The sequence below is a fragment of the Cupressus sempervirens genome, chromosome 2 (assembly GCF_028749045.1).
Source record: "Cupressus sempervirens isolate cs-2001-9-10 chromosome 2, ASM2874904v1, whole genome shotgun sequence".
In the NCBI taxonomy this organism is placed as follows: domain Eukaryota; kingdom Viridiplantae; phylum Streptophyta; class Pinopsida; order Cupressales; family Cupressaceae; genus Cupressus; species Cupressus sempervirens.
In genome coordinates, this window is record NC_143119.1 from 474105541 (window position 1) to 474127090 (window position 21550).

The 21550-nt window shown below is 34.3% G+C and overlaps 1 protein-coding gene across 2 annotated transcripts in view; it reads right to left on the reverse strand.

Annotated features, from left to right (window-relative positions):
- Positions 1-21550, reverse strand: part of LOC149573094 (uncharacterized) — a 249719-nt gene that overhangs the window by 59716 nt on the left and 168453 nt on the right. Inside the window, exons 14-16 of one of the 2 annotated variants that reach the window (XM_089814270.1) lie at positions 791-993; positions 394-535; positions 106-212 (exon numbers count right to left, since the gene is read on the reverse strand). In XM_089814270.1, the coding sequence (XP_089670396.1) occupies positions 106-212; positions 394-535; positions 791-993 (452 nt within the window). Of the gene's footprint in view, positions 1-42; positions 213-393; positions 536-790; positions 994-21550 lie in introns of both variants that reach the window. The other variant, XM_089814269.1, reaches the window with a different exon arrangement.

Genomic DNA, 21550 nt, shown 5'->3' on the forward strand with positions numbered 1-21550 from the left:
ATTAAAGTAAATTAATAGTGTAGAGTAAATTAAAGTAAATACCTATTAGCTCCAATAAGATTAAGCCCTACACCCCCTGCCTTAGATGAAAGAAGAAATACTAACTCATCCCCTAATGCATTGTTGAAATGATCAACCAATTGCTGCCTGCAAGATGTGTTTGTTGTTCCATCAAGACGTAACGATTTCCAGCATCGATGATCACATAAGCCCTAGAATTTTCAAAATGAATAATTAGTAAAAAGAACTTCATATAATGGTTTCAACTTGAAATTTTCAACTGATCGCACACAACCTAAAATGTGCCAAATGCGAGATTGGTTGACACAACTTCGTTGAATAATTTAACTCCAAACAGTTTTAGAAAAAATAAAATGAATCAGGCATACCAACCTGAATAATATCAAGGGTCTGAGTGAAATTGGAGACTATGACCACCTTGTCCCTTGTATTAGAAGAAGACTGAAGAGCACTAGAAAGTAACAAATCTAAGCAATGAAGCTTTCCTGACAAACTGCTATCTCCAGGTTCAAACCTACAGTGAATCAAATAATTTAAGAAAGCATAAGTAATGGAAGGTAAGAGGAAATGTCAACACTTTGAAAACAATACTTGCAAGATATGACCATATGATTATTTGTTTTATGAGAGGGAGAAGCAGAGGGGTTGGAAGAAGCAGTAGGATGAATGGAGAGAGGAGAGGAATGTACTTGTGCCTGTGTGCATGCATGCATTTGTGTGTGTGTGTGTGTGTGTGAGAGAGAGAGAGAGAGATTCTCAAAATCCTTGCCTGTACTGTGATTTCAGCTTCTGGCATCCTCCTTTTCCAGCAGTTTCTTCCAAACTTACCAAAGTATTAGAGCCACCCATGGTACTCATTGCTTGAAAAAAGTTCTTATCCGCAAGTTTAGGATGATTGCAAAGCTTCCTTAATAAACAAATTACTTGCAGTATGCTGGAATAGTTGGCTGATTGTTTCAAATCTGTTACAACCTGCAATGATTATTTCTGCACAACTTTAAATAATCATTTACGAAATTGCTTTATGATTACTCAAGTGGAACATTTCGAATAAAAAAAATCTCTAGTATATGATAAAAGACTATCCCCATAATTAGGAATGCAAGGTTTAGGCAACCAAATAATACTAATGACAAAGTATTGATCCCCAAACCTCATCCCACCCATGCTCCAACACACATCTTACATGGATATAACTGATATGGTAAAATGTGTAAGAACAAATTGATTAAAGCAAAAAGATAAAATGAGATATATATAAATCAGGAAATGGTTTTATGTAGAAGATGTTCGATATGGCTATGGTTGTTGCTTTTGTTATAGCTGACAGGAATGGCATTGGTATGACATCGACTCATTAATCTAACAAAAGAAATTTTTCCACTTAATGAGATTTTCTAAAATTATATATCTACTATCATATTTTACTGCACATCAAAATTGCTTTGGGCTCCTAACTCACACTTCTTGAATGAATATTAGTATTCTTCTTTTTAATAAGGAATCATGGTCCAACTTTCTTTGGTGGTGGTTGATGAAATGTCCCACCCTAGTCTAGAACACTGTAAAACACAAAATGTATTGCTTTCTTCTTTTCTATTTCCAATTGTAGGTGAACTTGCAACAAATACACCAAAAACAATTTCACAATTTGATTTAACAAATACCCAGAAAGTTCTATCAGCTACAAATGTCTTATATGAATGATATACCAAACAACAACCTTCAGCAAAATCTTACAGATTTAATTTCAGGCCTGGAACCACAACTAATGGCATGAATAAGAGAAATCCAAATTAGAAAAATACTTTACATGTCAATTTCTAACATACTGAGAAATACCTTCCAAAACTTGATGAAGAAAGGCTCCAAAACAGCAGTCTTGTAGGCATGAAACAATAAGCTAACAGCCAGTTAGGTTACTCGGAAATTTATTTGCTGTCTACAAAACTGCCATCTTCGACTTGAGAATAGTTCCAATTACGTCTTCTGCCCTAGGCACCAAAAGGGAAAAAATAATGCTTCAAGAACCAAGTGTTTTCTCCTTGGAAACCCATTCCACTCCTTGAGGGCTGCTATTTGGTGATAAAGATCTCTCACATTCTTGAAAACTATCAACAAGACTATCCCCTTCACTACCAAAAGGAAAATGAACTTACAATTACACAAACCAATGTTGAGAATGGATTCCCCCAAGTTATGCTCAGCTGGGTTTGCCTAGCAAGGACATAGCTCAATCAGAAATTTGTGCAAAAAACACCTCAAAACTGATTTTTAAGCTCAAATGGAACCCCTTGAACAAGATTTCCTTCCACACCCTTGGTAGATCTTTCACTACTACATATGTGATGACCTATAGAGGTTTCTGTCTACACAAGTTGCTCCAAGCCCTAAAGCTAAGTCAAGCATCTCTCAAGAGGCAAAGAGAAATAATCTACAAAACATAAAATGATCCTAAAATAGCTTCATGTTCCCTTTATAAACCTCCTTCCATTCCTATGCTCTAACCAAGGTTTCTCCTATTGCCCTGCATTTTGTCACCACAAAATGTTGGTAACAGCACAAAACATTTTTAAGCTAGTTTCGCATTTCTCTAAGCTTGAATTTGATATTCAATTGTTTAATGTTGATCGATTGATCCATTTCAATTCGTATATCAAATTGTTTTACTAAAGGTCTTTGTCAAGCCCTTTTCGTTTTGCTTTCTATCGAGCCTTTACTTGATTTTTGAAGCCTTCACAGTCCGTTCTTTGCTTTTGAGTTTGTGTTTGCTTGTTTTTAGTCCTTTGGTTTTGCTCATGTCATGTCTTTCGATTTCCCCTTCGATTCAGTCTAACCTAGAGGTCAATCGGAGTTGTCAATCAAGAGTTATGCCCATTTTAGTGCCTCAAAAGTGGACATTTTAGGTGTAAAAGCACAAATTAAAAATATGATATTATATTTTCAATTTGACATTCACTTTTTGAAAAATATAACATTATACTCACTTTTTGTTATGTTTTAAAATTACTTTTACTTCAAATTTATAACTTAACGTAACTATAGTGCACTTTATGTTATAATTTTAATTTGAGATACTTTTTAATTTTTCACTTAGAGTAACTATATAATTATATAGTGTCATTTTAAAATTTTGGTTTTAAAAATCAAATATTTATTTAAATGTCACTTTAAAATGATGTTTATGTATTATATTTAATAATATGATAAATGAATATTGTTTTTGACCCATTTGGTGACATTTTTATAAATTTTAAGTGAATTACATGACTAAAAGGCTTCAAAAGTGGACTTTTTATATGCAATTACATGTAAAAACTATGAAAAGTAGACTCTTTTCATGCCATTGCATATAAAATTCACTTTGGAGGAAACTTTTCATGTCATTGCATCAAAAGTTCACAATAAGTGGACCTTTTTGATGCTATGACATGAAAAGTCAAGTTTTTATGCCTAAGCATCAAAAAGGTGAGATACACTTTAAAATGTGCAAGTGACCTCAAAAGGTCTGATTTTACCCATGAGCACATTGTAAAACATGCTATGCACTCCAAAAAGTGTGATTTCACTTACAGGCATATTTTCAAACATGCATATGACTCCAAAAAGTCCAATTTTGGAGGAAGACATTTTAAAATGTGTAATGTTCATCAAAAGGTCTGATTTTGGAAAGAAAATATGCACTTGCTCCTCAAGAACCCGATTTTGGCCATATCTTGAGTTTTTCTTCATGGATTTGCACGAAATCTTCTTCATTCAAGGCGTTTTGGCTTGGTGATGAGTTTTCTTGCATCAAAGATGGATTTAATAAGTTGAAAATCATTTTTCAAAGCCCAAATCTAGGGCACATTTTTGTAGAAAACTCCAAAAATCTTCATTTTTTATCAACGTTTTTGCATGACGATGAATCGATTTGCTCTTTTTGGGTGATTACATTGCATATTGATTCACATTTTGGTGTTTAAACACTAAAACGTTTTACTTGGAGATTCATGGTGAAACACGTTTTTTCTAAAAACATCCCATGAGTTTATATCTTTAAAAACGTTGAAATATGGAGAGGTTTTAGGGCACATTTTGGCATATTGCAACAATTTCTCCTAACTTGCTGCCCTCTCCCATTCGAATCCGCAAGATTGGAAAAGGTCTCACCATTTTTGAAGAATTTTTCAAACATTGGAGCATCTTTTTCATTCATATTTGGCATGTAAGTGGACTTCTTCTTTTTTGTAATTTAATTCATGCTTATCTTTGCTGATTTTATACATGAAATTATTAGATGATTGCCATTTGTGAAGATATTTGCCATGGAAAGTGCATTTTCCCTTTAAATATGAAGTTTTCATTCATTTTCATGTTTTTTGTTCTTTCCCAAGTCCAAATTTTGAATGAGCTTTGAAGTGTATTGCATCTTGGCATGTTTGAGTTATTTTCAGAAAGTACGTTGTTTCTTTCGCATTTTTTGTTTTGTGCTTGCTTGCCAGTTTTTCTCCACTTGGAGAAGTTAGAAGTTTTTTCCCAAAAACTTGTTTTTGTTTCATTTCATGCAAAAGCATCGTCATCTTTCATATTCCATTTCCATGTCATGACACTTCATCTTTCGCTCAATGAAATGCAATTACATGTTTTCCATCTCATTTGCCATTCGCACATGCATGTAATCCCATTTTTCACTTCCATTTTCACCCATCTCACTTTTCGCTTCCATTTGCACGACATGATTACACGAAATGTTTTACGTGTAATTGCATCCAAAAGGTCTGATTTTGATTAAAAGTCACATTCTGGGAAGTCAAAAAGATGTCATTTTCACTTCCCATGTACTTTGACTTCTCCTTTTCACTAAAAGTCACTATAAAACTCATTATCTCACCTCAATTTTTCATTTCCATCTCTTCATATGCATTTGCGCTTACATGAGTAAATACATGTTTCCGCCTCATTTTGTAAAGTGTATCCTTCAGTCGCATTTGCATCTCATTTCACCCTCCACCTCTCGTTACATATTGCATTTACATATACTCATTTTTCATACAATAAAGCCTTGAAAATGCTAAGTCACTTTTGAAATCAGCAACTTTCACTTTGCACGCATTCTCATGCGTTTCACCTTCACACATTTTCATTTCATTCCATTTCATTTCATCTTCCATTTTCACATTTTCATATCATTTCATTCCGTTTTCCGTGCCATTGCATATGCATATGCTTTCTCTTTGAGGTTACTTTGTTGGGTTTGTGAAGTCTTCAATCCATTTTCGAATCTTCACTGCTGATCTGGAATTCACTTGTATGGAGGTTCCTTCTGATGATGTATTTATGTCTTGGCATTTTTGTGTTGTAGCACAAGCACAAGATATGTCCTCGCCATCTAAGTCCAAAGGCAAATGAAATATCAACATGATAAAGAATTGGCTCATGCAGCTCCTTCAGTCACATCTGTTTTGGATAACGTGTTGGACACGAAGATTGGTCATGTAGACGTGGCTGATTTTCTACAAAAGATTGAAGCCCCCGCTAGTCATGAAATGAAGTGCATTAGGAGAAGCAACATTCATTTGGTATCCACATTTCCTAAGGCAGCTATAGAACCTGACTTCATTTATGGATGTGCATGGCGTTTTACTCCCAAAACGAAGACTATCAAAGGTGCTAACGGCAAGGTTATCATTAGCCTTGATCTTGAGATGATAGAGCAAATCTTCAAAGTTCCGCAGAAATCGGAATGTGCTGATTTGACTAAAGAATCATCATTGGCTTGTTGGAATGAGCAAAAGAGTAACTATCAGAAGTATATCAACCTTTACTGGTTAGACAATAAAAGAAGCAATTTTTCCAGATGGCCAAAGACTATTCATCGGTCAAATTTCAAACAAGAGTACAAGGATCTCATTATCCTCCTCAATAGGATTTGTGGCCTTAATGATTCTTCTGATTTTGAGTCGGGGATGTACAAGTTTATATTTCAAATTATGGAGAATAAAGAACACATCTTTTGGGGAGAACTCATTAGTACTGCACTCTGCCAGCAGATATGTAATGTGGGAACGTCAGCGCCTTTCTATATGAATTCTTCTCTAGTCTACATCGTTGCTGCTATGGGATCTTTCTCTGGTCTTTCTACCAAAGGAGATCGTCTCTAAGTTCCTATTTGGGATTACTATGACCAAATCACTTTGGCAAATAGTAAATTCCACTACAGAAGAGTCCAAGATGCCTTCTTCAAACATTTCAGGTGCTTATTTGATAAGAAGTTGTCCATCAAGAGAGTATATGATGCAACATGGGAGAAGGTGAACTAGTACCATTGCATTTTTCTTCAGTTTTCCACTTTCACATACTTGAGAGTTGGATATTTCAAGGGAGAGTCATATCCCTTACCTAGGTATGCTATAGATCAAATCATCTTAATGGAGCTAACTAGACAGCTCATAGATGTGCAAAGTGATCAGCATGCTTCACATAGGCCCGAATTTGGCATTACCTCAACTAAGCCTTTGGCTATTGGCAATTATTCAATTGTTTCTGTGCCTAATGCAAAGAATATGGAAGCAATATTGCAGTTGACTACATTGAAAAAGTTTAAGGCTAGGTTTGATTTTGACTATCAAGAAATGAATTCTCAAATAAAAAGAGCCTATACTCATGTTTATCACATTGAGGACATTTCGATTGATATGAGAACAGAACTTGACATCATGAAGATGGATTACTGCAGATTAACTTTGCAGCAAATAATTGATTTTAATATGTTGGAAATCCCTTCAGATTTTCAAATTGAAGATGATGGCAATGTCCTTGATCCGAAATTTCATCAAGCTGGCTTTGATAAGAAGTGCCCCTTTCCTATTCAATGGCAACAAAAGGAAGGTACATCTATTATGGACAGGTTTCAATCCATCCTAGTAAACACTAACAAATGGTTGAAAAGTAAAGGCCTTAAAAGAGTAAATCCTAAGATGGGCCTGGATTGTGGAAGTTTTGGTCCTCCTGGTATGAAATCACAATTGGAGATTACAGTGAAAGATGGTGCCTCATCTTCAAGTGCCAAAGGTTCCCTCAAATTCAAGTTGAAGAGCAGAAAAGGAAGTAAAACATCTCAAGTTCCTAAGTCAATTCAAGAATCAGCAGCAAAATCAGAAGAGGATTTGGAAATAGAATCTGATAAAGAAGTTTCAGATGAAGAAGGGGAAATCATGATCACAACTCCCCCAAAGCCTGCACAAGCCTGTACATCTTCCATACATGAAGAACCCTTTTTGCAGGAGGTTGATGATGATGGAAATTCATTTTCTATTGTTTTCACTCATTCCATTCCAGTCTCGATCGTTAACACCATGGCTCTTCCTACTTCATCTACTGCACCTTGTGTTCCTACACATGAACAATATGATCACTTAGCAAATGTATTTGAAGATTTTCTGACTCTTACCAGTGGTCTAGTTTTCCAACTTGATACATCTTTGACAGGATTTGAACTCTTCATGATGGAGTCTTCTCAACATGTTCCTATGCCTTCAACAGTACAGATTGAATCTTGCTCAGTCACTACAGATATACAATCTAGATCAATGCCAATAGTTTCCACTATGCCTTCTTTTGTAGATAAAAGTTTCAGCCTACCTACATGGTTGAGTAGAATAACAACAAAGAGAAGGAAAGAGGTTGTTCCTCCTAACAATCTTCTTGTGAAGAAGACTAAATCCAAATCTTTGAAAAATAAGATTGTTTATAGAATTTTAGTTGATTCTGATAAAACCAAATTTGTTAAAATTGTTGAGCCTTTGGTAGATAAACCTATTGAAGAACTTACTCGTTCTGATTACGAGTTTACTAAAGTTGAAGTTGGAAAGCAATCTCATTTGGGTTATTTGCAAGATGCTCAAGATGCATTGACAAATGTATCGAAAAGCAATCATGAACTTTGGGAAAAGAAAAATCAGTTAAAACAAGAGATCTCTCGTTTAAATGAGATTATCCAGAAACAATCTTCTCAGGGTGTTGTTATATCTCGAACATCTAAAGAGAAAAGGTTAATTCAAGCTGTCAAGTCTTGGATACAAGAAATCATTTCTGAAGGAGTTCAAGCCATCACAAACACATTTGTAGTTCTTAGGCATGTCAAAGAGATGAATGAAATGGAATAAAACTTAATTTCTTCTTTGACTCTGGAAGCAGATAACCTGAAAGAAATCCTTGATGATTGGGATGAAATGATAAAATTTGATTTGGATGCTATAGTCTCATGTGATATTCTTCCATCATGTGAAATGTTCTTCAAATTTCAAGGGCTCATTGGTTACAAGGAGACATTGAGGAAACTAATCACAAAGTTGTAAGTGGCCTTTGCAAATTGTCAAGCAATTGAAATGAGTGTTACTTGTGATTTGGAACAAATGGGATGTCATATTACTGATGAATCTGGTAATCTTAGTGCAACAAATATAGTAAATTCAGAATTTATCAATAGGATTAATGCTGATGTAGATTCTGAAGATTTTGGTTCACATACGATGAACAAGTTTGTTTTGTATAAATCCTTGACAAAACACTTGATAGATACTATAGCAGCAAATTCCAAAATTGTGCAATCAGCATACGCAAATGCCATAAGGGTTGAAGCCATATCAAAGACTATGGAAATTGTTGACCTTCCAACAATGCGTGACATCATTGTTAAATTCAAGGCACTAAGAAACAATCTCTAAGATTGTTGTTTTGTTTCATGTTAGTAGTTGTAGAAGAACGCATTACATGAAAAAGCATAATTACATGTAATGCGAGTTACATGTATGTAAAAGGATGTAATGCGAGTTGCATGTGCAGTTGCATGTAACCCTATATTTTCTCCTGTAGTTAGACTAGGTCAAAGTTGGTTGAGTTGGTCTCACTTTTCCTCCACCTTTTTCTCAACTCCTGTGCCTATATAAAAGAGTACCCCCTCATTGTAAAATTATCATTATCTTTATGCAAGAGAGCTCTGGAGAAATTGTGCCAGTAGAACTTTATTTGTGTGAGCATTATTTTGAGAGAAAGTGAATACAAAGGAGCATTTGAGACTTAACTTTGATTAAGTAAGATTGTTATTTGTATGAATTGTAAGCTTCGTCTGTAATTCATCCAAGTTGTCTTTGATTCATATTGTTTTGCGTTATTGGTAATTGTTCTCGTGAATTGAATAAAAAAGAGTTAAGAAAGAATTGAAGCCAAAGCTTTGACCAAGAGCAATTGTGAAAGTGTATAGCTAGAAGCTTTGTTTGTAGCTTATATTTTCCTCTTAATTCACAAAATAGTTAGATTATTCTTACTTTTATGAGTCTTTGTGCCCTAATTATAAAGATTTTCATATAGAAGTAGGACCGTACTTAGAGCCAAACCAGTACATTTTTTAACTAGCCTTTATTAGTGAAGGTTTATCAGTATCATTGTTTCCAACTCTTGATAGAAGTGTAGTTAGAGATTCACCCTGCCCATTACTCGCTCCACGAGTAAGTGGATTCTTTCTTGAAAGATAAGAAGAAAGGATATTGATAACACCCAATTTATAAAAATCTCTCGACTTCTTGCTCATCTTGAGTTGATCCAAGGAATGGTGAAAAGGGGGAGCCTTCCCTTTAAGGTAGGAGAGACTCTATCTCACACGCTGTGGCTGGTCATCCTATTTTGCGACTGGATTTTTACCCAAAATTGTTGGTTGCAAAATATCCACCCAACATCTCTTTAGGGTTTCTCACTTAAATGTGATTTAATTTAATTTTTTTTATTTTTTCCAACTTAAGTGGAGTGCCCCCCCCCCCCCCCTCTCAATGAAGATACTACTCTTTTTTAATCACAAAGTCACTTTTTCCTCTCTCCTCAAAGTGTCCGAAGTCATAGCTCCTATTTCTCTCTTTAGAAAGGTGTCCAACTTAGAGCTCCTCCTTTCTCTTTCCAAACTCAGAAGTGTTCTTTTAAAAAGAGAGTATTACAAGGCTATTTTATTCTTTTAACATGGCAACTTAAATATTATAAAGTAGTAACAGATACCTCCCATTCTATTTTGGCAAGTTGTCTAAAGCAAGAGGGAACCAACAAATTCAAGGATTGTCTATCTATCCTATTAGTGTATGAGGACTAAGTGATAGACTTACCCTAATTAACTGATGTTGGCTAAGAAAGGGACATTACAGTCCACCCTCCCAAAATTGCCTTCCCACAAGGAATTGCATGTGTCAACTCTGCAGTAAGTTCAAATACCCCAATCAATACCCGAATCCCAAAATAATCTTGAACCTCTGCATGTCTTCTCTTGTTCATCTCCTTTAAACTTTTGTTGCTCCACTTAGATAAAAACATCATTATGCCTTAAATAATGAACCAACACATCTTGATCGCAATGAAATAATGCACCAATCAAGCTAATACTAGGATCCCAAGCCACTACCTCCCACATTGAAAATGAGGAGATAAATGCATCTCACCATACCAAATGTCCACCTAAATCTCGATGAACTCCCATGAGCGTGAAAAATGATCATCCTAAGTGCATAATTTGTCATGTAAATCCACCAATTACGGTTGTTAAAGATCAAACTAGCATCTACCCAACTAAGAACCTCACTCCAAATGAGGCAACAAATACCTCCAAGCTAAGTAACAAGGTTCAATGAATTTATGACTTAAAGTTCAAATTTCAGCGAACATTTATAAAAGCTATGAAATTCATACAAATTCAGATTTATATTCATATTGAAAAAGAAACAAGTTTTTTGATTTACAGTTTTCATAGTTCTTTTAGATAAATTGAACACCCATGCCAATTTCAATAGAGTATGAGTTTGTGAGTCTTGAAGAGTTTAATAGAGAGTTTGTTCAATTGCAACGGTTGGCAACAAGAGCACAAATTTCTTTTACATCTGATTCGTGTCTTTTGCAATGAGTCGCACATTGTTGACTTGTGAAAATAAGGTTCTAAGGCAAGCCACAATAAGACACTTGAGGGCACTAGGGCAAGGCTCCATTACAAATCACCTACCACTGCGAGTTGGGAGTTGCTCAAGCCAACCTGCTTCAACTAGCATGGGCAACACAATTGTTTTTATTTAGATTTTTTTCTTAAGTTTCGTGCTTAGGGTATTTTAATCATCATATTTGTTGTTAGTATAAAAAATAAGACCACACTTTTGTTTTGTGTTTATAATTGAGTTTATAAAATACAAAATTATATTATATTTTTACTAGAAATTAACATTTAAGATTTAATATCTAATTAGTGTTCAATATAAACATTTTATAATTAAATTCTAATATTTTTTAATATTTAGACTTTTAATTTATATATTAGTTAGTAATATATTAAAACTAACATACTTTGAATCTTTATTTTTATTTTCTGACTTATCAATTTCCGAATTTTTTTAGTTTTTTATAAATTATTTAATCTTGATAAATATTACTTTGGGATTTATACAGTATATATTTTTTAAATAAAATTTAATTTATCAAACATTGTCAAATCGTAGGACCTTCTTGTTGGGCAATCCCTTAGTCTCTACAATCAAATCTCCAATATAATGTGTTTCGAACAATGTTAACAAGTGCTCTTCCAAAGTAGCCAGGTGTATAAAACAAGGAAGATCAATCTGACTATGAGTTGTCATTCCATTCATGTAGATGGAAACTATAACACCCTTTCATGTACCTTCTCAATAGTTGATCCAAAGGTTGTTTCACCAATCTTATAGCTGCCAATTATCTCCTTTTGTAAATATTGTCCCAACAATTGGTATGTTGTTGATACCAATGTAGGTGGTGAAACTCTAAATTTAGGCAGTTTTTAGAGTCCCAAATACAATCCCAAAGGGAGAATCTTCATGTGTGACTATATGTAAATCCTCATTTTCAAACGTGATCCCACAATTTTAATTCCTAGAAGCCAATTCAATGCATTTACTCGGTGGTAAATTTTCAGATCTTTCCCACTACTTATATTCAAACAATATGCTTCAAAACAATAAAAGTCATCACCAAGAGAATGTAGAAAAAAAAGCTTGATTCATATTTGGCATCTTATTCGGGTACACAGTTTCCATATTTGGCTATTGCCAATCATGTGATAATGCCTTCATCGTCAAAAGTAGGAGAATTCAGGAATGTCAATGGAGGTGGTGAAATGGAAGATATGTCTGACTGTAGTCAAAAATCAATATCTACAGCCAGTAATACTGACTCATTGGAGTTTCCGGCTAAAGCATCAATAAAAACGGAATGTAAAAGATCAGAGTCGCAAAAAGCAACAGTCAAGGCCCATTCAGATAATCAAGCACACAGCTTGTTTGGATCTCTCCTATCACAATGTTAACAGAATATGCCTCTGATTCAAAATGGAGGTCCTTAGGAGATCAGTTTGTTCAGGTCACTCCATTGTGATGATGAGCAGTAGTGTTGACTTGGAGACAGAGCCAGCTCAATGGAAATGCCTCCTACTTTAAGTGCCAGTATATGTCAGGATGTTTGCTCTCAATTGCCTGAGATATTCATCATAGTTCTCAGCTATTGTCAGATCCCTTGTCTAATGTTTGGAATTTTCAAATTGATTCTCACATTGATAATTCTGTTCCACCAATAGTTTCCTTGGCACCAAATAATGATGAAGGTAGTCAAATGAATACAAACGAGGAATGAGTAGATTTATGAATGAAGAAGATAACATTCAAGATGCAGTACATATTTCCATTAATATAAAAGAAAGCGATGATCAACACATGTACCTCCAGCTCACTCAGAACTCTTTGAATAACAGATTAAGTCATTAAGTCAGGTCTGGAAATTATCTTTTTTATTCATAAGGAACCCATATCCACACATTGGTGAAACAGGGGTGACACATTAGAAATTTTGAATTTCCTTTTAAAGCCTTAGCCATCATTATAGATGAAGAAAAAGCTTGAAATGCCCAAGTGATCGAACCATGAAACATTGCCACCACTGTCCGGTATATTAATGAAAATGATCTTGTGGTAAGCCTAAAAGGAATGACATATATGTGAAATAGCCTGATATTATGGAAGCCTGGCATGCACTTGGTACAGAAGTTTCAACAGTGATTTATGATCGCAAGATTTTTCTAGCATGGTGTCATGTGTAAGGGTATGCAAGTCTATGAGAGTCAATCGTATGTCTTCAGTTTGAAACACCATTATGTAGTACAGCAACTATGGTAAACAGAAAATTCATGCTCAAGACAACTAATCAAGCACTGCAGGTCCCATTCTCACACAGACTGTATCACCCAGGAATGGATATGTTTGACTTCCAGAAACCCCAATAATGTTCGGAAGAAGATACTCAGTCACCTGAATATTGTCATGGGTCATATTGACAAATCAAGGATATCACGCGAGAACAGGGGTGGAATTATTACAGTTCAATATTCAATTACATATACATACGGCCTTCATCCTAATGTTAAGGGCAGATTTCAAATACGCAGTGTGTATTCCTGAGAACCCTCAATGAAGAATTGGAACAATTTCTTGTATATAATAAAGGCATATACAAAGGCACAGAGGAATATGATTTCAGAGACGTTGAGAAAGAGGTGGAGATGATTTCCAATATTGGGAATGATATTTGAAGCGGTTCGCAAATTATAATTACAAAGTCCATGTCATTTGTCCCCACATGATTAAAGACTAATAACAATTATGATTATTAAACAAATCAGGTATGTTGAAAACACACAACAGTTCATATTCACATCTTTTCATCTATGTATAAATATAAGATATAAAACACAACGAAAAGAGGGAAGTAACAAGACATTATCGGAGAAGCATTTGTAAGTGATATATTTATTTGTAAGGGGGAAAGATATAAATATTAAAACATGAATTTAATATAAATTTATCTATTATATTTCAATAATAAATAAAAAGCTCTTTTGTTTATGTTTATTTAAGGAAGAGAGATTAAAATTATGATTAAGATTTGTCCTTTATGATCAGTAAGAAGATTATTGAATTATTCTGACAAGGTTTTTTGCATCGGATTTTTCCGCATTCTTTGTTTGTCAATTAGGGATATTGTGAAATAAATAGGTGTTTCCTTCTCTTGGTCTAATTGGACTTCCACTAAAGAAGATGAGACTCTTTTGGACTAACATAGAATTGCATACAAGAATTATCTTTTGCAGAGCTCGGGAGAAATTGATGATATTTTAAACAAATATTGTCTCATAAAGTTGTACGTAATAATCTTCATTGTGGTTGACTCTATTGCCCGAATAAGCAAAGGCACTAGTCTTTTGAATCATTGAAAATAAATTATTAGGTTTATAATTGCAGTCTGTAATCTCTATATTCTCTCCTTACAAGCATCATCTCAATTATTATATAAACATTTGATCATTTCAAGCAGTCATTTAACTTTATTTTGATCGAATTCAAGGACCTTGCCAGCCTAAGAACTTACCAAGTCCAAAATTTGCCATATAAAAGCTTTGAACAAAGTGATTAGGTTCGAGGTGAAGGTTTACACACCTAAGTGCAAAGCCTAAAGTGTAGGGGAATTTGAATTATTCTCATTCTTGGCTAGAACTGATTGAGTAATCCTATGGGACAACTAGCAAAGCTCTTGGATTTTCAATCTATGGTTTTGGGAACCAACAGTAGGCTCCCTCCAATCTTCAATTGAATGATTTAAGATTGCATACCCCATACCCTTGAACTTTGTGGTCTTCATCAAGATTCAAGGGTGCAATATTTCACTCCTCTCAAATTCTCATATTGTAGAAGTGCACTTGTAATCATGGCTTCCTCTTCTTTAAGGCATCCACAAGTTGACCAATATTCTTCATGATCATTTGTAGGCTCAACTTCCTCTTTATACTCATCATCCAAGTCAACTACCACATTACATGATGTATTGAGATACTCACACAATAGTGATGGGGACAGTATTATACTCTAGCATACTATTATTGAGTGGATATTTTGCAACTAATAGTTTGTAAGGATCAATCGCAAAATAGTGGTTCCATCCACATTGTGTGAGATGTGGTCTCTCCTACTTCTAAGGGAAGGCTCCCCCCTCTTATTGCCACTGGAATCAACAAAACACTCACCTACTATTTACACTAAGCTAAATCAAGCCAGGACATTCATCGTATTTTCTCATTTCAGAATGGATGTTATTATTACAATACAATCATTAAGAAATGGTGTAATTCACTTACAAAGTGTTTATTAAGGCAATAGTTATGATAATTAGAAGATTAGATGCAAGAAAAGTCTTCAACGTGCCAACATATTTGTAACCTAGAAACTCATGAAAACTCAATCTTTTCATGGCTCCTTATGAGATTTTGAGAATAAGAATGAAACAGGTGTCCAGCTCAAGGTCTCCCACACATATTTCACCTTGCATGCACAAATGAAGAAAATGAAGCAGCACAAAGTCTACAAACTATTCCCTTGTTGCATCATATGTTAGTCTCAGACTTGATAATCAGATCAAAGTCTCCAAGATAAAATCTGAAATCAAATAATAATTCTGAACACAATATGCAGCTCAAAGTCTGCAAAATTGAGTCCAAGCCCCTCTTGAATTAAAGCACAAAAGTCACTATCAATATCAAGAAAATGTCGTCACATAACACTATGAATCAACACAAAGTTTGAAAGCAAGATACCTCTTTTAATGAAAGCAATTTAATCTACATCCAAGGTCAATGTTTTAGAGTGCATATACAAACTGGCAGAGTTTTCTTGCATTGCCAAAATATAAAAATACAAAAGAGAACCTTCCTTTATTTGTAGGTGAGAGGCTAAGAGAAAAAAGTGGGAAAAAACCAATTAATCAAGACATATTCAACAACTAACTACTTACAGTTGATTCATTCAACATTGCAAGTCCTTGATGTTCTGTAATGTGATTACATGTTATAACTTTGCATGCGATACAACCAATGCAATTACATCCTATTTTTTCATTACATGTAATCTGTCAAAATGAAATTACAAATACATAATGAAAACTTTAATAAGTGTTTGGCAAGACATGACACCTATTTACATCATTTGCCAATCTTCACGATGCTATAGGATATTCTACATAGTACTCAAATTTGGCCGAAGCATCTTGAACTAGAACAAGAACTTGCATTTTGGATCATTCTACATCACAATAGCCCTTGTTGAAAATGTATCCTTTCGTGACCATTTTGGTTTTGAAAGCATTCTATGCTTTCAAAACACTTTCCTTTGTTGATTCCTATCAACAAAAGTATGAGCAACATTTCAGAGAGGCCTCCTTTGTACATCCTTGTGAGGAATGAAGAACACATTTGCTTTTTGAAGGCAAGCAACTCATTTTTGCCAATGTTGCAAGATTTGTCCTTGAGATGAAAGAAATCGAATCCGAAGAAAAAGAACTTTCTCCAAGCCCACTTGCTTCTAGTCTGATCTACCCAGCAAGAATAAGAGCATGCTCAATTTCAATTACCAAAGTGTGTGCGGTTGCAAGAGTAGCTGGGATAACTCTTCTTAATAGAAAACCGACTTTAGGAATTTCAGCGTTGAGAAAGAAACACTTTAAGTTTGCAGTTGTAGGCTGAGTAACAACTAGAACTCTCTATATCAACTTGTTGAAATGAGCAATGAATTCATGCATAGGCATGTGAGACGCCTTCTTCAACTGATTGAGTTGTGCCAATAGGGCATAAGCATCTATAGGAGGCTTGAAACTTTCTTAAAACTTGGCTATGAGAATAGCCCAATTTGTGATTGTTTATGGTGCAAAGATGGTAAAACCAGACAGCAGCCACACCTTAGAGAGTTTCTAGGAGTGTCCTCATCTTCAACACCAAGAGCATCGCATGCAATGCAAGAAGCAACAAAATATTCGTTAATATGTTGTTGTCCATCAACGAAGAACTTAGAAATTTTGTTTTGTGAGCCATCAAGATGAGCATGTAGAGGCAAAGTCAAATTCAATAGACCAAAAGCATTTTCCATAGACATTGGGCAGCCATTACATGTCCTTGGTGAAAGTTAAAATGCTACATGAAATAAATATACAATGAGTAATAATAATTAATAGAACATGAGTGTACTCCAAATGAAGTCGTGAGGTTTTTGAATGCATATCGTGTCTCCAATAGGGTCACCAAAAACTGTTGGGTGGATAACTTGCAACCAACAATTTTTAAGTATCAATTGAAAAACGAGGGTACTAGCCACAGTGTGTCAAACACAGTCTCTACTACTTCTAAGGGAAGGCTCCCCCCTCTTATTGGAACTAAAATCAACAAAACACTTAACCACTATTTACACTAAGATGAGTCAAGGTAAGACATTCATCCTGTTCTCTTATTTCAAAATAAATGTTACTATTACACTGCAATCATTAAGAAATAGTGTAATTCACTTACAAAGTATTTATTGGAGCAGTAATACCAACAAATAAATAAAACTAGACATAAGAATAATAGTCAACGTGTTAACATTTTATGTAATCTAGAAACTGATGAAAGCTCAAAGTCTTTCCGTGGCTCCTTATGAGATTTTGAGCATAAGAAACACATGTACAACTCAAAGTCTCCAACACATATTTCACCTTACATTCACAAACAAAGAAAACGATGCAGCACAAAGTTTGCAAGCTATTCCTTTGCTAGAAGAGCCCTATGTTAATCTCAAACCTAAAATTCAGCTCAAAGTCTCCAAGATTGAGTTTAAATCCCTCTTGAACACAAGCAGCTCAAAGTCTGCAAGATCGAGTTTAATTCCCTCTTGAATAAAAGCACTCACAATCAATATCCAGAAAAATGTTGTCACATAACACCTTAAATCAACATAAAGTTTGAAAGCAAGATGCCTCTATTATTGAAAGCAATTTAATCTACATACAAGCTCAAAGTCTTAGATAGTATATACAAATTGGCAAAGTTTTATTGCATTTCCAAAAGATAAAATTACAAAAGGAACCTTTCTTTATTTATAGGTGAGGGGCTGAGAGAAAAAAGTATGAGAAACCCAACTAATCGAGACTTATTCAATAACTAACTACTTACAAATGACTTTATCGACATTACAACTCTTGTCGTCTTGCAATGTTACATCTTATGACTTTGCAAGTGATACTATCACATTGCAATTACATCTTGCTTTTACATGTAATCTATCAAAATCAAATTAAAAATACATAATGAAATTATTCTAAATGTCTAACAAGACATAACACCTTACATCATCCTTTGTCACTCTTCATTCTTCTACAAGATGCTCTATAATTGAAGTACTCAAATTTGGCAAAAGCATCTTGAACTAGAAGAGGAACTTGCATTTTGGATCACTTTGTATCACACTAGCCCTTATTGGTAAAGCATCCTTTCATCACCATTTCAATCTTGAAAGCATTTTATGCTCTCATTCATTCCATCACTTTGAAACCTCCTTGGATGGTTCCATCATGTTGCCATTCGTGCCTTGTATCATTCTTTAGTCTAGGAATCTTTTGCACAGTAATACCAATGTCTCAATCTACTGATTGGATAGATCATACATGGAAATTGGAGAATCCGTGGAACTTTCTTCCAAGCCAGAAATTTGTAAATTTTGAACACTGTGTGGAGAATAAGAGTTGAGGATTTTGGACAATCAAAACTTTAGGAAAATGGAAGGAATCACCTTTTATAGTGAAGGAGATGAAGGATTTTGGGATTTTTTTATGTCCTTTGTGGGTAGATGGAACATATGCACTTGGTCTCAAAATGGAGGTTCAATGCACAAGTGCATGTATGTGTGCGCACGTGCGTGTGTATTGAGGAAGGGAACTTTATCTTGTGATTGGGGTTTTGAAACATGGTTGGAAGTGCTTTTGGGGAAGTTCTTTTTCTTGCAATTAGGGTTTAAAACCCCAACTAAGTGTTCATTTTGTGCATGAAAAACACTTGCAGTTGGTTTTAGAATCCCAATTGCAAGTAAGGGAATAACTTAGCATTTTCTTGGAAAAATCGACTTGTAATTGGTATTTTGAAATCCGATTGCAAGTGGGGAAGAACATGCATTTGATACATCAAATTTTAAGAAAAACTTGCATTTTTCTTTTGGGAAGAACTTATTTAAGGGAAGAACATTGTGTTACTGAAACAACACATTCAATATCTTAACGCCAAAACACTATACAACTCTGGAAAAAGTGTATAAATATTCATGGAGAGAAACAAGATCATAACTGAGCTAAAATAAAATGCACAAACCCTAGGCGTTAAGAAAAGATGGAAAAGAAAAGACAACCTCCAAAAATGACTTGAAAAAGGATAAAAAATGACATACCTAATCCAAAACTGAAAGAAAAATGTAAAAAAATGAAACAAGGAATGTTGATTGGAGAAAAAAGCATTGCACAAACTTTAAAGAAATCCCCAAAGTTGTTGCTCTAAGTCTAGACAAGAATCTTCAAACCATAGCTCTATATAGGTGATTTAAGACATCACATGGAAAAGTGAATTAAACTCTTCCTCCTTTAATATGTTTTTGCAATCTTGTAAGGTTGCTTGACAAATGGTGGATTTAGTATGTGAGATTCAAGATTTGTTTGTTGCCAAAATCGATTAAAACCTTTGGGTCAAGGTTGCATTTAAGTTAGCAAGCAAAAAAACCAAAAACAATTAACCAGGGTACAATTAGGCTTTGTTCATGCAATTGCAAGACCTTTTAATGTTTGCAAAGTTGAAAGAAATATTTTTAGTCAAGCTTTAGAAGGTTGAACCCACACAAGGAGTCCCTTTAAACTTCCTTTTTTTCCAAACAGATGGCAACAAGGCTACATCAGGGTTTATAGCACCTTTTAAGTGTACTGGGTTTAAATAAAAGGTAATAACTTGTAATCAGGCTCTAAAAGCCCGACACCAAACAAGACATCCATTTAAACTACCTTTCTTTCCAAACAATGGCAACAAGGCCAACTTGGGGGTTCGTAGCACCTTTTCCAAGCATTGGTTATAAATGAAAGGCAATAACTTGTAGTCAAGCTTAAAGTGTCACCTCCAAGTGAATGTGTTTATTAAGAAACAAACTTTGTTGCCCAAAACAATGATACCCTCAAATCAGGACTTCTTTTTAAAGTTCAAGTCTTATTAATTTGTGATTTGTGTCCAAAACATCGATAATGGCGTCTGTCACCACAAAATGCTAGTAACAGTACGAAACTTTTTCAACTTAGTTTTGCATTTCTCTAAGGTAGTTCATTATTTAATTGGATTATATTGATCACCCAATCATCCCCATTTGATATAATGAATCCTTTTACTAAAGGCTTTCATCAAGTCTTTTTAGTTTTTCTGTTTGTTGAGCCTATGCTTGATTTTTGAAGCCTTCATTGTCATTTTTGTTGTTTTTGAGTGTGTTTGTTAGCTTTTGGTCTTTTGGTTTTGCTCAAAACATTGCCTTCGGTTTTCCCTTCAATTTGGTTTATATTGGAGCTCAATTAGACTTGGCACTCAAAAGATATAATCATTTTAGTGCCCAAAAAGTAGACTCTCCAAGTGCAACAGCATAATTTTAAAAAGCATGTTATATTTTAATGTTGACATTCACTTTCTGAAAAATATAACTTAGAATCACTTTATGTTATGTTTTTAAGTTACTTTATCACTTTAATTTATCATCATGTTATATTTTCATGTTGAGTTGTTTTTAAAAAAATTTCACTTAAGTGACTTTATTAACTATATAGTTTCATTTAAATTTTTTACTTTATGTTCTAATTTAAAACATCTAAGTAAATATTAGTTTTTGAATAATATTCACACATTTATTAAACTATATGTGTATATATTATTTTTGACCCAATTAAGTAATATTTCTTCAAAAAATTTAAACATATGCTTAATTGATCACTTAAGTTGTGCAAACATGTCTTTTAACCCATTTGCATGTAAAATATGCAAATGTTCCTAGAGAATGCATTTTTGAACTAAAGGCATGTAAATGCCTTTAATTTAAAATATGCAATGAATCTTCTAGAGTGAGCAATGCATATTCAAGTTTTAAAATACACAATCACCTCTGGAGAGAGTGTTTTGAACTAAACGGCTTATCAATTTCATATTTTAAAAATATGCAGTGCTCCTCCAAGAGTGTGTTTCGCGCCTTGAGGACATATAACATATTTTTTAAATGTGTAATGACACTCTAAGAGTGTTTTTTACATGGGCAAGTCATATGACATATTTTTAGTGAGTTTGGCATGAAAAAGGCAAAAGACATGTATTTTGAAACATGCAATCTCTCCTAGAGAATGTATTTTTCATGTATTTCATGCATTTGCAAAATGAGAACCTGTTTTTGAAGATTCAAGAGCAAAAAACTTTGTATTTTCTATTAGTTGGATATCTTGCAACCAACAGTTTTGGGTAAAATCCAATCACAAAATAGGATGACCAGCCACAGCATGTGAAACAGAGTCTCTCCTACCTTAAAGGGAAGGCTCCCCCTTCTCACCATTCCTTGAATCAACTCAAGGTGAGCAAGAAGTTGAGAGATTT